This window comes from Leishmania donovani, chromosome 17 (genome assembly GCF_000227135.1).
Source record: "Leishmania donovani BPK282A1 complete genome, chromosome 17".
NCBI lineage: Eukaryota > Euglenozoa > Kinetoplastea > Trypanosomatida > Trypanosomatidae > Leishmania > Leishmania donovani.
The window spans coordinates 331,660-346,818 of NC_018244.1; the positions used below are offsets into that span (position 1 = coordinate 331,660).

Here is a 15,159-nt window from a genome sequence, read left to right on the forward strand (position 1 = left end):
GCGGCCGCGTCGCCGCACAGGGTCTGGTGCAGGCGGTCGTGCAGCGCCGTCAGCTGCTGCTTCTCGTCCTCGTCAGCGTTGTCATCGTTTCGGAGCTGCTGCGGAGACGAAGCGGGGCAGCGGCCCGAGAGCGGCACCGCTGCCGTCGCAGGGGCACTGCGTGGCGTGTCGCTGCGCGCACGCGCGCAGGTGCCAGGGAGCGTCGGCGCCGGCGTGGGCTGCTGCTGTTGCCTGAGGTTCGCGAGGTGGCGCGGCGATGTCGGCGCGCCGGGCGGCGGTGGCACGTTGGCGTTGATGGGCCGCAGCACCTCGCGTTGTGCTGGGGCACCTAACAGCTCCTTACCATACGGCGCCGGCGGTGGGTGATGCATGTCCACCGCCGGCCCGCGGCGTGCGCTGCGTGTGATTGTGGTTGCTGCTGCTGCTGATGCGGTCGCCGTCGTCGCGGGCGCGGCGGCGCCGGGCACCGGCAGGCCGAAGGACGCGAACGATGCCGGTGGCGTCAGCGGCGGCGGCGGTGACGACGAGAAGAAGGAGTGCTGGCGGATGTCCATCAGCGTGGGGCGGTGGGCCGGGCTGCTCTGCAGGATCTGGGTGATAAGGTCGCGCGCGTTGTCTGGCACGCTGGCGGGGAAGTCGTAGCGGCACTGGCGGATGCGCTTGTATGTAGACTCCACGTCCTCCATCTGGAACGGAGGCTGACCCACCAGCAGCGTGTAGAGGATGACGCCGAGCGACCACGTGTCCACCTCGTAGCTGTGACCGTGGCTCTTGTGGTCGATGATCTCGGGTGCAATGTAGTTGGGCGTTCCACAAATGGTGCGCTTGCGCTCGCCGTCGTACTGCAGCTCCGCGGCGAGGCCGAAGTCGCCGATCTTGACGTTGAGCTCTCTGTCCAGCATAATGTTGCCGGGCTTCAGGTCGCGGTGGATGACGCACTCACTGTGCATGTACTGCAGCGCCGACAGGCACTGCAGCATCACGTACTGTGTCTCCGCCACGCTGAAACGGCGCACTTTGAGTAGGTCCATCAGCGTCCCGTGGTCACACTTCTCCAAGAGCATGTACACGTAGTAGCGGTCGCGGAACGTGCGAAGGAACTCGACGACGTGCTTGTGCTTCATGCGGCGGTGGATGCTGATTTCACTGTGCAGCTTCTGCAGCGTCTTGGGCTTCTCCAGCGACGCACGATTAACGGCCTTGAGCGCGTAGGTGCCAGTCTCGTCCGACACCTCGTAGCACTTGGCGAAGCCGCCGCGGCCGAGCACGCGACCGCACTGGAAGCGATGCAGCCTGCCGCTGGAGTCCATCTCGTAGATACTGCTGCCAGGCTGGAACGTCGGCTTCGGTAGCTCCGACGTGGACGCGGGTGCGTCGGCGAAGGTGGGGCCGGTGCGGACACCGACGCGCTGCAGGCGCTCCATGGCGGCGACGTGCGGGTACGGGTGAAGGGGCAGAGAAAATGCAGGGGAGAAGCGGAGGCGTCTAGGGGGCCGGGAGGCGTTTGCGTGTCTGCATGCGTTGATCTATAAGTGGTGGTTGCCGTGTGCAAGTGTGCTTCTGTGCAGGCGGTAGGCGGGTTGGCAGTGGGGCTGCGTGCCAGCGCGCTGGGGATCTCGTCGGAACACAAACGGAGGGTTTCGTTTGTTTGGAAATGGGGAAAACGGTGATGGGCGTGGGAAAGAGAGAAATCCAGGGATATTGTGTATGGGCCTCGCGCACTGAGAATGCAGAGGCGGAGGGTGGGGTGCGTTGCTGCTGTTGTGGTGAGGCCGTCCCGGAGATGGAGGGAAAGGGGAGAGAAGAGAAAACGGGGATGTGGGGAATCTAGAGATTGAAGAGAAAGAGAATGTAGGGGCGGGGCGGGGCTGCAAAAGGGGTTTGAAGTGGGGGAGGGGGAGGGTGGCTGGGACGGGGAGCACCTGATGTAGCAGGTGTGTGCATATGGGTGTGCTGGTCTCTCTCTTCCTGTATGCTTCTGAATCCCCTAGGTTGTCTGTGGCTTGCTAGTTTCGAGGGAGGGGGCGGGCTGTGGGCGATCTATATGATGCAAGGAATAACAGACGTGAAGGAGAGACGAGACGAAGGAAAACTACCGAAGCCTTTTGCGTGCATGCGCATGTCCGTGCTCGGGCGTGCAGACGTGCTTAAATCAAGAGCAGGTAGAGGAGGATACGGTGGTGAGGGCGGAGAAGCACACACACACAGATCACCGTTTTGTGTGTGTGTGTGTGCATACGGGGGGGGTGAGGAGACGATGAGCGGTCGGCGCGGCGACACCCTCCCACCCCCTCGGAAGGCTCACGAAGAGGAGCACATGACATCCTCGCTGCCTTCCTTTCCCATTTGTCTGCGCCTTGCCCCATCGGGGCTCCTCTACCGAAACACACTTCTTTCCGCGTGCGTGCGTGCGTGTGCGATAGATGCGCAGAGACACGGGAGTGGAGGTGGGGCGCGAGTGGGGAATACGGAAAGAGGACGAGGAGGAGGGGTGGGGGAACGTAGAGGATGCACTCGCACTGCTATCTGACACACACGCACACACACACGCTGTCCTCCTCCTCACCCCTTTCGTCTGCCTCGCAATCTCTTCCTCTCTCCCTGCCTCCACCACCACACCAGCTTTCCGACCTACTTTTCCATCTCCGCACAGGCAAGCACGCTCACACAGACCTCATTGCCACACATAGCTCAAGGAAACACAAGTGCCACGCAAGAGGCGCCACAATCGATGTGCTTCCATCTGGGAGCAACACCTTTCACCCTCCAACCACCTTGTTCTGCTCTGTTCGTTTTCATCTTGGGCATTGCTTCTTTTCGCTTCTATTCTATCTTGGAGAGGTGCGCGTATAATCGAAAATTGCCGGAAGTGCTGTCGTCCCTTTGCCAGCGTGAGAGAGAGATGGCGAAAGGGGACGGAGTTACGCCGACGCTATGGGCGAGTCGGCCCATCCACCTCAGTCAATCCGACGTCCGGCGTGTGTGTAGGCGGTCGGGCCGCCTACACCGAGGCCATGCCGGCAGGAGTCGAGCGCGTCTGCCGTACAAGAGCACAGACACGCGCATACGCCTGTGCGTGCGCACCGGCGAGAGTGCGGTGCAACACGTCCTTCCAGCGTACGGTGCCACCGGGTGGGGACATGCAGGGGGGCCCGGGGGCGAGACCTACCTTCTGGACGCATGGACAGAAGACACAACGGGAGACAAGGGGCCGTGCGGTCACTGTCGCCCATCCGCGGCCCATATGGCAACAGGAAGGCGCACTCACAGGCAGAGAAAAGAGCGCGCCGCCACTGGGCAGCGAGGGGACAGGCCCCGTCGTCCCCCCGATCTCGTCGCACCACCGTGTCGCGAGGAATGCGTGCGGACGTGAATGAATGGAGTACACAAAGGAAGGTATTAAATATGCTGTCCGCAGGGACTCACGCCCACTCGCTTGCCGGCGTAGAGCAGGAGATCAGGCGCGCGGGTGCCGAGAGTCAGCGAGCGAGAGTTAGTTGACAGCATTCTGTTGCCCCCAAGCATGCCTTCCCGACAACACGTGCGTGGTCGCATTTGTGTGCGCTTGTATGAAGGGAAATCGATGCGGGTCGGCAGGAGGGGGGGGGGTTCCGGCAGCGCTGCGGGGAGGGGAAGCCGAGCTTTGCCAGCCAGATGCACAGAGGTGCAAGCGCAGCAATCGCCGCCAACCCTACTCGGTCCCCCATGTCCACGTCCGACTCACCTCCTTCTTTGCTTCATGCACGGGTACGACCCCGACGTCGTTGCTGGTAAGGAAGCCGACGTGCGACGCACGGTTTGCAGAGGTCGACAACACGGTCTGCCCTACCGCCACGGCGGAGTTTACCACGGCGCGGCCGCTCTGCTGCGACGACTCAATCGCACGCAGCGACCACGTCAGAAGGTAGTCCCCGCAGCTGGCGGTCACGCACAGCTCCTTGGTGCCAGGAAAGCGGTCGAACTTCGCGCTTTGGAAGTGCACCATGCTTGCCCCACCCATACGCAGTGTTTGCTCCGGGGACGGCTGGAGGATGATGGGCTGCGGCTTTCTCGCTCCCATCCGAGTCTGAAACCCTGTCGACTCTTTGTCGTTGCTGTCCACGTACTTGGTCTCGATGAACAGCAGAAACGAGGTGGAGGTCGCGACGATATACTGACCGTCGGCTGTGACGTCGATGTCAACGATCGGGACCTTCGTGTCCAGCAGCGTCTTGGCAGTTTTCGGGAAGTACCCGCCGGCTGGCTTGCGCGCGCCGGGCGGGCCGGTGTAGAGTCGGATGTTCCCGGAGCCATCGCCGATGACGAGGTAGCCATTCTGCGAGGTAGCGTGGCAGGTGAAGTCCTTCCGGAGCGACGGCAAGGCGTAGTCTGTCGGCTGTTTCCCATCCTCCATGACGACACAGCTGCGGGGGTCCATGCGGACGTCGATGTTGAAGGCAACATTGCGGCCGAGGCACGTGTAGACGGAGCCAGAGTTCGCCGCTGTGTGGTTTGCATAGGCCACACTCTGCACGGGCAGATCCGCTGGCTTGTACTCCTGCACCACAGTGCCGCGCGCGAGGTCTAGTTGCTGAACCGCCGCGCTGCAGCCGCCAAAGAGCAGCATGGTGACGTCGCCGTTCTCCAGGAGAGTTCCTGTGGAGGTGCCGTCGACGCCGTGCACGACGAGCTTCTCCATGGCAGCCCGGTCAAAGCCTCGCTCCGTCTGCGGCAGCGCCTGCAGCTCCAGACTGGCCTCCTCGTTACTCTTCTTGACAACGAGGACGCGGTTAAACTGTAGCGACTCCGCGGCGCAAATATTGCCGGCACCGGTGCTCGCCTTCGTCAACTGGCTTGGGTCGAACTCGAACACGGGCTCCGTGGCATCTTCGTTACAGACCTCGCGCGTGGTGGCGGCGCCGAGGTACTTGTACCACTCGTCCTCCGGATCCACCTCGTCGTAGCCGGTGAGGAGGCTGTAGGTACAGCGGTTGTACAGCTCCACAAACTGTTGCATGCGCAACTGTGCCGTCACCTGCGCGACATGCGCCGCCGGAGCGGTGAAGCGAAAGGCAACGGTCTCAAGCTCTTCATCGATGATCGCTGGCCAGTGCACGGACGCGGTTGGGGCGGAGTAAGAGAGCTGAAGGTCCACGCCGATGGGTTGCTCAAAGACCTTCTCCCCGTCCTCGGCCACGGCGATGAGGTACTCCACACTGCTGTTGTTACTGCTGGCAGCACCTGCCGTCTTCTTGTGCTTCAGCAGGGAGATGGTGAAGCAGTCCACGTCGCCGAGGGGTTTGTAGTAAGGGTGCTCGCCCTCCTCTCCGGCGTACTGATAGAGGGTACCCTGGTTGGTGAACAGCTCCGTGGTGGACGCCGACATCATTGCCTAGACACACACACACACACACACAGACACAGAGAGAGGGAGAGGGAGAGGGAGAGGGACGGAGGGGGGAGGGCTTATCGGTATGGAGAACTTCTAAAGAGAGAACGGTGAGGCGGAAGGCAGAGGGCAACGACAAAGGAAAACACAAGGGCCCATCACAATGGGGGCACACACCAAAGGCAGCAGGGAAAGACGTGAATCCAAACAACGTGCGACTGCAGCACGGGGTGGTACTTGGCGTGCACGGATGTGTGCGTGCGTGCGTATCAGAGGGTGGATGGTGAGGGGTGGCGGGTGGGGGATGCCGTCACTATCGCCGCCGCAGCCCGCACGCACGCAGAAAGAGAAACGGAGGTGTACAGAGCGAGCAAAGAAGTGGGAGAGGGGAGAAGAGGGGGCAGCCAGCGGACAAGGCGGCGGCTGCACCCGATTACACACGCGCTTACCAGTTTCATTGTCTTTGTGCTTCGCTTCATTTGCCTTTTTTCTCCTGGTTGCTGCGCACCTTCTTGGTGTAGAGGAGCGCACCTGTATGAGGCATCTACGCACCAGGACACGGCTCACGCGTCTCCATGATTCTGAGTATTTGCCAGCATAAAAACCGAAGAGACAAACCGCTGCAGAGGCCGACACTACTGCGCACGAACCCGCACATGTTCGCACCTCAAGACGGGGCGGAGGCGCGAGGGACTCAAGTGAATTCACCGCCGTTTTCAAATAATGCGAAGCCTGGTCCTTCTGCAACATGGCGCACGCCAGTCCCTTTGGCGGCTCACGCGCTGTCATCGCTGCCGCGTAGGAGAGTCACGTCCGTCATGCGAACTGGTGTTGCCGTGACGCAGCTCAGCGCCATTTCCTTCACAACTGCCTGCAGCGTGCCCCACGGCCCTTCATTGTCGAGCTCGGATGGTGACGCACGGCTTTGGCGTTGCCCACCGCACACAGTGGCTTCAGCGGTCTGGAGGTGGCGCCAGAGCACCACGGCTTGCCGCAGGGTTCTGGGCAGCACCTCGACTTGGTGAAGTCGGCGGGCAGCCACGCCGGTGCTGCGCAAGGTCTGGCCATGCTGTTGTTGGTCTTGCCGCAGTAGTGGCGATGACGGGCGTGCAGGCACGTCGACGCTCCCATCTGCGCTTACCGTTGCAACGAGGAGCCTCCACATTTCCTCTAGCTCGGTGCGCGACGTCTCCTCCTTCGACATTGCCGGCCACTCACTGCACCGCTCGAGCCCGTCCGCTGAGGTCGACACGTCAGCAGGCGCGTCGCCCCCTCCCATGCAGGTCGGTGAAGCAAGAGTGATGGGAAGCCACAGGTGGGTGAGCTGGTCTGTCGGCGCCACCACCTCCGCCTCTGAGATGACGGCGAACAGCAGCGGGCCAGCGGCAGCAACTTTGCAACTGTCTCCGCTACTGGCCTTCGTCGCACTATTCGCTGCTACCCACGCAGCCGCCGCCTTGCCACACGCGATCACGACGTCCGCCTCGTCCTGCAAGGCACCAAGCTGCGTGGTGGCCTCATCGCAAAAAAGGAGAAGAAGGCCGCCGCGCTGGTGCCACAGCACCGGCGCCGCGCAGCTGACGGCCACAGAAGCGGCTGGGGAGGTGACCTCGTGCACCGCCCAGGGCGAAAAGAAGGCGCGGAGCGTGCGAAGATACTGCTGTGTGCCGAGGTTGGGGTGTTGGGTGGGGTTGCCGCGTGGGAGCACTATGGCGATGCGGGGGAGAGCACCAATGAGCGCACCGAGGCGGCCGCGAGGGAGTTCATTGGGAGGCGACTGCGTCGGTAAGCGCCTCTGCGTCACTGCCGAGGCTTTCTCTGCGGCCTGTTCAAGTGACGGGGCAGACTCCAGTGGCCCACTAGAGAGCCGCCGCGGCCCTTCGTCGCCGATGCTGGCGTCCCACTCACTAGCGCTACGTGGTCTGCCGGGTCGGAAGCGACTTACACTGGCGAAGACGTCCGCTACCAGTGCGTACACCGCCGCGAACACCGGGAACGCTTCACCGAACCGCGATGGGTCGACGCACCACTTCTCGTAAAGGTCCTCGATGCTGCTTAGTACCTCTGCGGCACCTCTTCCATCACTGCTGCCGCGGTGCACGTCGCCGGCCGTCGCGGGCAGATCCGCGGAGGAGGGGTCAGGCGACTTCATCACGACCGCTGTGGCGTCTGCAAAAACATCGAAAAGTGTCGCTGCCGCGGCGTCTGTGAAGCTGCCGAGGGCAATCCTCTCTAGCAGTGCTGGGGTCAGCGCCTGCGCTCTTGCTACAGCCGTTGCCGACGAGGAGTCTGCCGTCTCCATCACTCGCGGACGTTTCCGATTAGCCTTCTTGGTAGGAGAACACTTGCGCTGCCCTGCGGTTTCACCGCCTCCCTCAGCAGCGCCGCCATCACCTGTTTTCTGACTCACCGCTACAGGGGTGCTCGCCAACACGGTGGAGAGCAGGGTAAGTTGCTCGGGGCTGCACGGGACGAGAATCTTGTTGTCGCCAAAGACGGCACCGGACACCTTGACAACGGTAGTGGCGGGGGCCGTGGATGGCGGTGGCTGCGTCGTCCCTGAAGAGGAAGCAGCTGCGTTGTTGCCGACCGGCGTTGGTCGCGGCGGCGGTGCCGGGACGTCCTGCAGAACACACTCCAGGCGGTATGCTCCGAGGTGCGGCATAAGTCGCTGCAGCACCGCCTCCGCTGTGACATGCTGATGCAGCGTAGCCGACTGACGGCTCTTCGTGACTTGTTGCTGCGTGACGTGTTCCCTGAAGCTGACAAGTGCGTCGACGGGCGGCGCAGCTGCGAGCAAACAGCGCAGCTGCGCTTCCATGAGTGCCACTGCCTGCGCTACCTCCGCGCTCTCTTCACCAGCACTGGCCCTGGCGATTGAGAAACCATCCTCCTTCTTCGCCTCTTCTTCCACACTCTCTTCTCCGGTGTCATCGCGCAGCATGCACAGCCAGATCTTGCACTGAGCTCCGAACGCGTGCGACGTTTGCGGCGATGGGAGAGCTCTGTCTACGTGGGCACCGTCGAGCAGCTGCACAACGTGGCCGCGCACCGACATGAAGACGTGAAAGCGACGCAGCGTGGCGTAGCTGTCGAAGATGACGAGAACGAGCGGCGGTGGGGACGCGGCGTTGACAGCAGCGACGCCGCGACGAAGCCGCCGACTGGGAGAGGAGAGAGGCTCTGCCGTGGGGTCTGTGAGCGAATGGCGGCGGTGACGGCTGCAGTGATGTTCCATGTACACGTTCACCTCCTGGAAGATGCTGGAGAAAAAGACATGCACGCTAGTCGGGGCGACGTAGCGGGCAAACATGGTGGCGGCTGACGCGGCAAGAGTCGTTGTCCCCGCGCTGCCGACCGTCAAAGCCGCCTTTTCAGTAGTAGCAGTCGACAGAAATCGCCATGCGGCCGAGGAGGGAGTGGCCGTTGCGGCGGTGGGTTCGAGTGCGACAGGCTTCGCTGCCATGTCTTCCCCTGATGCGCTTTGTGCCACACCTCTGGAGTTGCGTGCCATCGTGGTGTGCGGCTGCTCGTCGTCGTCATCGCTGAGGCAGTAGAGTCGACGGAGTCGCGCCACGCAACGCTCTCGTTGCCGCTGCCGCTGAACCAGCAACGGTGATAAACCCGGTGCAGAGGCAAACTTGGGGGACGCCGCATGGAGGGCCCTGTAGACGTCATTCACCGGGAGAGGTCCCTCCGGCGGAGTGACGTGCAAGACGCGCTCCAGCAGAGAACAGCGTTGTGGTGCAGGGCTGCTTTCCTCGAGAAGCCACCGTGAGAGACATGCTGGCGGGCACGGCACGCATTCGTACATCGACACAGCCTCGTCGTCGATGCCTGGATCCGTGAAGAGGAAAGACACGGTGACAGTACCGGCCATCACCTGAATACCCGTCACCTCGGCGAGCGCGTAATGTAAGCGGTAGGGAGAGCGCGGTGGCGGCATCAGCTGGTGCGGCGCCGCTGCAGTGACCGGAGATCCACTGACAGTGCCGCCGGCCACACACGCCGACAAGCCACCGCGCGCCGGGCGTTCACTGCACACGCGATAGGGTGCGAATACCACCGATCCGATGGACAGAGTGCCCAGGCGCGGGTCGTAGACATGCGTCGGTGTAGTCAGCTCGGACGACGGGGGAGGAGACGAAGACGATTTTGCCCTTTGTACCTCGACTTGTTTCGCGTTAGTGAGCGCTGCAGCATGTCGAGACGACGACACCGCGGAAGGTCGCCACAGCGCGAGAAAGTCCAACGCGGACGCCGAAGAAGCGACGTCTTGATGGCGAGACAACTGCTGCAGCTGCTGCCCACGCTCGTTTTCTGTGCTCGGCTCCGCCTTCACAGCATCACGGAGCCGCGGAGGTGGGCTTGGTTCAGCGGCGGAGGCGGTGTCCATCTACGTGTATGTGCGTGGGAGGCTGGCAAAGAAGAGGAGGGAAAGAGGAGGAGGGGAGGGGGCTGGACACGGCTCACTTGTTCAGCAGGCGAGCTGTGGCTTGAACTGTGTACGTGTGTTGAAGCGATGAATAACGCGACTTAGATTGGGTGAAGAGGGACGCGTGTGTGCGTGTGCGCATTCTATATGGAAAGCGAGACGACTGATAGAGAGGGCTCTATAGCGGGGGTGTTGTCTTGTGTATGTCTATGCGTGGGAGAGGGGTAGATGTGTGGGCGTAAGCGTGTGCGGATGTGCTTCACGTCCCCCGCCTTGTCTTCCGCCCTTTCTTCCGTTCCTGCGCGTTGAAGTCCGTGTATGCGTGTGTGCCGTGAAAGAGGAGACAGGATATGGAGTATAGGAGTGAGGGCGGAGGAGGGGGGGAAGGAGGCAGCGTGCAACGGCCACCGATCAATGAGGAGGCGCATCAGCCCCGTGAACGTGCAGCACAACATGAAAGCCAACGCACGCCATCCCCCGGCCCCGTTTCTGTCTCGTGCCCGAACGCTGCGCTTTGTCCTCCCCTGACGCAGGGGGGGGTAGGGGGTGAGCGAGGGAGAAGGGGAGGGGCGGCTGCGATGGGGCCAGTGGTGCTTGCGCGCTGGCTTGATTGTCTGTCGCCCCGTCGTATCGGATCAGCCTTCTGGCTGACGTAGCAGACATGAGCAGAGCAGAGGCAACAACTCCACAGAATGAAAGGCACGCGCGAGCCTCCGCTTCCCGCTAGTGTGCAGGGGTGAGGTGGGCGAAGGAGGGGCGGCCGTGCGAACACACGTAGTACTGTTCGACGCAGTCCAGCGCCGCCACCATAGAGCGCGCCGCGGTGGGGCGAAGAACGTCGCCGAACATGATGGCCCCGCGACAGGAGCGGGAGATGAAGAATTCGAGAAACACCGAGGGAATGAGCAGCGGACACGGCGACGAGGAGCACGGCACTTGTGATGGCCCCGGACCGCGGCAGCATAAAGAGACGGGATCTGTGAGAGCAGATTGCGGAGGCACGAAGGCGCTGTCAAATGCGGCAGTCGCTGCTGCGCCCACTGCCTCCAGCTCCTCCACCGTTTGCCGCAGCGCTTGCATAGAGGTGACATGGCGAACGACCCCCTCAACCTTCAAGCACGGCCATGCCACAATCGCTGTGGCCAGTGCGGGCCATGTGCGTGAATACGCGGACTGGCCAACACGCACGCCGCTGGCCCAGGCAACGGCTCTGCTGCACTGCATCTCTCCTCGGTGCACGGCTGCCACAGCTTCGTGATGGAACCGCCATCCCCACTGACGCAGATGTGCCTCCACGGCGGTCACACGCAGACGCCACTCGGCCGGCAGGGACACAGAGAATGAAGCCGCCGCCGAAGACGCACTCGGCGAACATGCGGCACCAGTGACTGCGTGCGACCACAGCAGCTGTGCAACGCGGTGCCGACGCTCGAGTGCCTTCCGTGCGTGGGGGGTCAGCGGCAAGGAGGTACGAGGCACGCATTCCGAGACCGTGCCAGACCCGGCGATCAAGCACTCACTCGCGGCGCGCTCCACGCCACGCGGCAGCTCGGGGTGACACACGTAGGTGTCAGCAAAGCAGAGAAAGAACTCTAGCCGCACCCGCTCGTGCACCGCGTGCTGATCCGCGACCCACCACTGCAACGCGTGTGGTTGAGGACGGCATACGGGACCTTGAGGAAGCACTGCTGCAGGGCCACAGCTTGGCTTGGACGCACGCTGCGGGGTGGTAGGGGAAGCAATGATCAGAAACTTGCGTGCCCACTGGAGCACCGACACACGCGCTGAGAAGGCAGTGGTGATGGGTGGTATGGCACCGGCCGAGGCAGTTGTTGTGGCACCTTCGGCCGCATCAAAGCCACTGCTTTCGTCACCTCTGTTGCTTCCCCTCTCTGGCATCCACGGACACGGTGGCGCGCAGGCGCGGGGCAATCGACGTAGCGCACTCCCACGCCCCGTGTCCAGGAGGTGTCGCATTCGCGTCAGCCCTTCCACCGTGTTGGAGGCCTGAACAGCCGGTGAGTGATGTGCAGTGGCAGACGCCTCGCGAGAGGATGGCGCTGTTTCCAAAGGAGGGCGAGAGCGCAGTGCGGCCTGTTCCTCCTCTTCCTCTCTGGTGATGCGGTGCAGGTTGCGGTCGAGAGTGACGGGGGTGCGACGCGGCGCGGTTGCCGTGGGGTTGACTCCGCGATCGGTAGCGCTCAACCACAGCAGCGAGGCGGGGTTGAGCTGCACGTGATGTAGAGCTCCAGTGCGACCAGCCACACCCTCCGAAGACGCGGCCAAAACGCGGCGCCTTTTCGAGGGCAGCGCTGGCACGTACGACTGCGTCCCAGGAACGGCAGCGGCCTCTAGCACCCTTTGACAGAGATATCGCACTCGTAACTGCACCTCCGCAGCCTCCTGCTTTGCAAGCACATGGTGTGAGACGCAAGAGGGCTGCTGCTGCTGCGGATCCGGCGTGGTCGTGTGCGGAGGAGTTGCTTGGGCCGGCAGAATCTTCTCGCCGTCCCTGAGGGGGCCATTCTGACTCTCGCTCCCGCGCAAACTGCTAGTGAGGCGCCGCAGTGCTTCGTCGTAGAGCTGCACAAAAGACTGCTGTGCCGAAACTCCGTGTCGGGCCCGCTGTCGGGCCTCGGAGATACGGGCAGGGACGTACGCACTGTCAACAAACACAAACACTGGGACCGCTGTTGCTGCTGCTGCTGAGATCGGCCCCCCTGGCAGCGGATGTGCGCCGTGGTGATGTCGATGAGCGTTGGTAGCGACAATGCCGTAGGCCCAGTGCGTAGGTTCCAGCACACGGCAATGCGTCGGACACAACGCTGAAGACGGAGGAACTGATCTTCCGCGACAGCCATCGTCTTCTGGAGGATGCGCTTGACCATCTCGCACGAGTATCATAAAGAAGGTCATGTGGTGCTCAGGAAGCGGCGAAAAACTGAGGCTCTCTGCCGCGCTCGGTGCCTGGCGGGCAGGGAAGGCGCTGGCGCTCAGCGGGGGAGGGGTGGCGAAGAGAACTGCAAAGTGTCCAGGCCGCACCACTACCTCTGTCAACACTCCCTCTGCCGTCGTCTCCTCCGGGGTCCATGCACCGCCTTCGCGGCTCGCGGCGGCCGCAGAAGATGGACACAATCGTCGCGCACGCGCATCGGCACGGGTGGCGGACGGTGACGACACAGATGAGGGGTCTGGCACCGAGATGCCGAATGCGTGACACAGACGACGCGCCGTCGCCTCGCCTCGTGTGAGTCGGCGTCCTGCCCTTCCGCCAATGTCAACCTCTCGTGATGCCTGCCGCACCCGGAGAGCGCCGCTGTACAAGCCGTGACGATCCACGCGCAGTCCCGCCGCTGCTACGGAGTCAGGGTGTATGCCACTGCTAGCACGACCTGTGCGCGGGGCAGAGGCGCAGCGAAGCGATGTAGAGAGCGAAAGAGGGCGCAATGGGAGTGTCTCAGCTGGCGCACGTCGGGGAGCGCCCGCGTCCCCGCAGAAGTCATACTCGACGATCAACTTTGCAGAGAAGGTAGAGGCACCCTGCGCCAGGAAAGAGCACCGGGCGAGCGACGCGTCTCTGCCTCCACTTGCGTCGAGAGGTCTGCCGGCCAGATACAGCGGTGCCAGCAAAGCACACACCGCGGTCTGGAACACAACCGCCACGAGGTGCTGCTGCTCCTCCCGCCGTGCCCGCATGGCAGACGCCGACTTGCAGGCCCACAAGGTGCGGCGGCGAAAGAGCCCCCCCCGATCGCGTTCACTCGCAGTCTTCCACGAAACGTCGTCACCGCCGCTGCTGCGGCCGATGAGAACGCCGTAGCTACAGGTGCCGACCAGTCCTACATAAGGGGTCTGGCGCACTGGCAGGTTATGGAAAAGTCCGCGTACTCGACACACGGTGATCAGGCGCACGAGATTGCATCGTTCCCTTGCTCTTCCACTAATATCCGGGAGACGGTCGCGAGAAGAGAAAACACCACCATCACGACATGAAGGGTTGCGGCTCGTATACGGATGCCCGCACACGTGCTTCTCAGCGAGGGGTATCTGCTGGCCACAGTGCCACCGCGTCTCCGGCACAAGGAGGCAGAGCGGCGACTCGTCCGACGGGCGCGCGGCGACACCACCGTCGCCTTGCACCGCGGCGCTTTCCACCACTTCCAGGCAGACACTCACGGAGACATCAGCGCAGATGGCGGCTAGGCGGCCAAAGAGCTCAAGTCCATCAGGTCGTAGTGCGGCGTGATTTCGTTTCTCCGTGCCGCCTTCTGCTCCTGAGATTGCCACATCACCGGCTACCTCCGCCTCTGTCCTTCTTCGCAACTCGTCCGTGACGGGCAGAACACATGTTCGCGTGATGTCCCACGCGAGTGCTGGGAGACAGAGCGACACCGCCACGCCGTGTAAGGCATCGTTCACTCTATATGAAGAAGGAATCCTGCCAACTTCCGCCTCCAGCTCTGGCAGTCCGACCTGTACAACGCGGGCAAACGCGTCTGTAAAGGTCGGAAACTCGTGGCTGGCACGCAGCACAGCGGCATCGTGTGAGGTGAGCCGCTGGATATGCTCTTGGTGCATTGTGCGGGTAGCTATTGCGGCGTTCACGCGGAGTCGAAGGGAGCCGAGCAAGGGGGAGGGGGGGGGACGTGGCCACGGTCAGAGCGTGTGTCTTATTGGGTGTGTAGGTGACCGATGACATGGGGGGTGGGGACGCATCGTAGGCGCAAGCAACAAAACACAGAGAGAGGGAGAGAGAGCTGAAAAGACGGGAAAGAGGGGCTGGCGCGGCGCGCAACGGCACAGGACACGTGTCGGCGGGGATTTCCACGAGAGAGAGGGAGACGAGGTGCCGAGCAACAGGACAGCTGCGGCAGCAGTTGCCGATCCATGTTACTCCCTCATACCACCTCCGCATCGCCTGCTTCTTGTTGTCTGGTTGCTTGTGAATGCTTTGCTTGTCGATGCGTTTGTGTGCATGCACGCTTCTTAAGACCGAAAAGAGAGAAGGTGGCCTTAAACGCACACACACACACACACGCACGCACGCACACACAGGGAGAAAGAGGGACAGGGGACGATGAGGCGACACTTCACCGTTTTGGTTTCCAGGCGCAACAAACATCGAAGAGAAAGCAAGAAAGAGGCCAACACATAAGAAGGCAAACCACCCCTCAAAAAGGCGAACATGACACGCACCGCACGCATGTCGACAAAAACACACGCCGGCGACGACGACCATGACCAGTTGAGCTTATACAAAGGCCATCCAGAAGGTATCGCAAGCAAGGGATAGACAGAGGTTTCGGGGTATATCGAGCACAATGAAAACGGAAAGAGAGAAAGTGTGTGTGTGTAT

At 62.5% G+C, this 15,159-nt stretch overlaps 4 protein-coding genes across 4 annotated transcripts; all 4 read right to left on the bottom strand.

Annotated features, from left to right (window-relative positions):
* Positions 1-2: 2 nt before the first annotated feature.
* Positions 3-1,424, bottom strand: LDBPK_170770 (protein kinase, putative; the record flags this gene model as incomplete). Its single annotated transcript, XM_003859883.1, has 1 exon — positions 3-1,424. A coding segment is annotated over one exon (1,422 nt), but the record flags the coding sequence as incomplete, so codon positions are not given.
* A 2,267-nt stretch (positions 1,425-3,691) lies between these two features.
* On the bottom strand, positions 3,692-5,365 carry LDBPK_170780 (hypothetical protein, conserved; the record flags this gene model as incomplete). The annotated part of the gene is made up of 1 exon (XM_003859884.1): positions 3,692-5,365. The coding sequence occupies one exon, from the start codon at positions 5,363-5,365 to the stop codon at positions 3,692-3,694; it is 1,674 nt and encodes a 557-aa protein (XP_003859932.1).
* A 778-nt stretch (positions 5,366-6,143) lies between these two features.
* LDBPK_170790 (hypothetical protein, conserved) lies at positions 6,144-9,764 on the bottom strand (the record flags this gene model as incomplete). Its single annotated transcript, XM_003859885.1, has 1 exon — positions 6,144-9,764. The coding sequence occupies one exon, from the start codon at positions 9,762-9,764 to the stop codon at positions 6,144-6,146; it is 3,621 nt and encodes a 1,206-aa protein (XP_003859933.1).
* Positions 9,765-10,526: 762 nt separating this feature from the next.
* LDBPK_170800 (hypothetical protein, conserved) lies at positions 10,527-14,381 on the bottom strand (the record flags this gene model as incomplete). Its single annotated transcript, XM_003859886.1, has 1 exon — positions 10,527-14,381. The coding sequence occupies one exon, from the start codon at positions 14,379-14,381 to the stop codon at positions 10,527-10,529; it is 3,855 nt and encodes a 1,284-aa protein (XP_003859934.1).
* Positions 14,382-15,159: the final 778 nt, after the last annotated feature.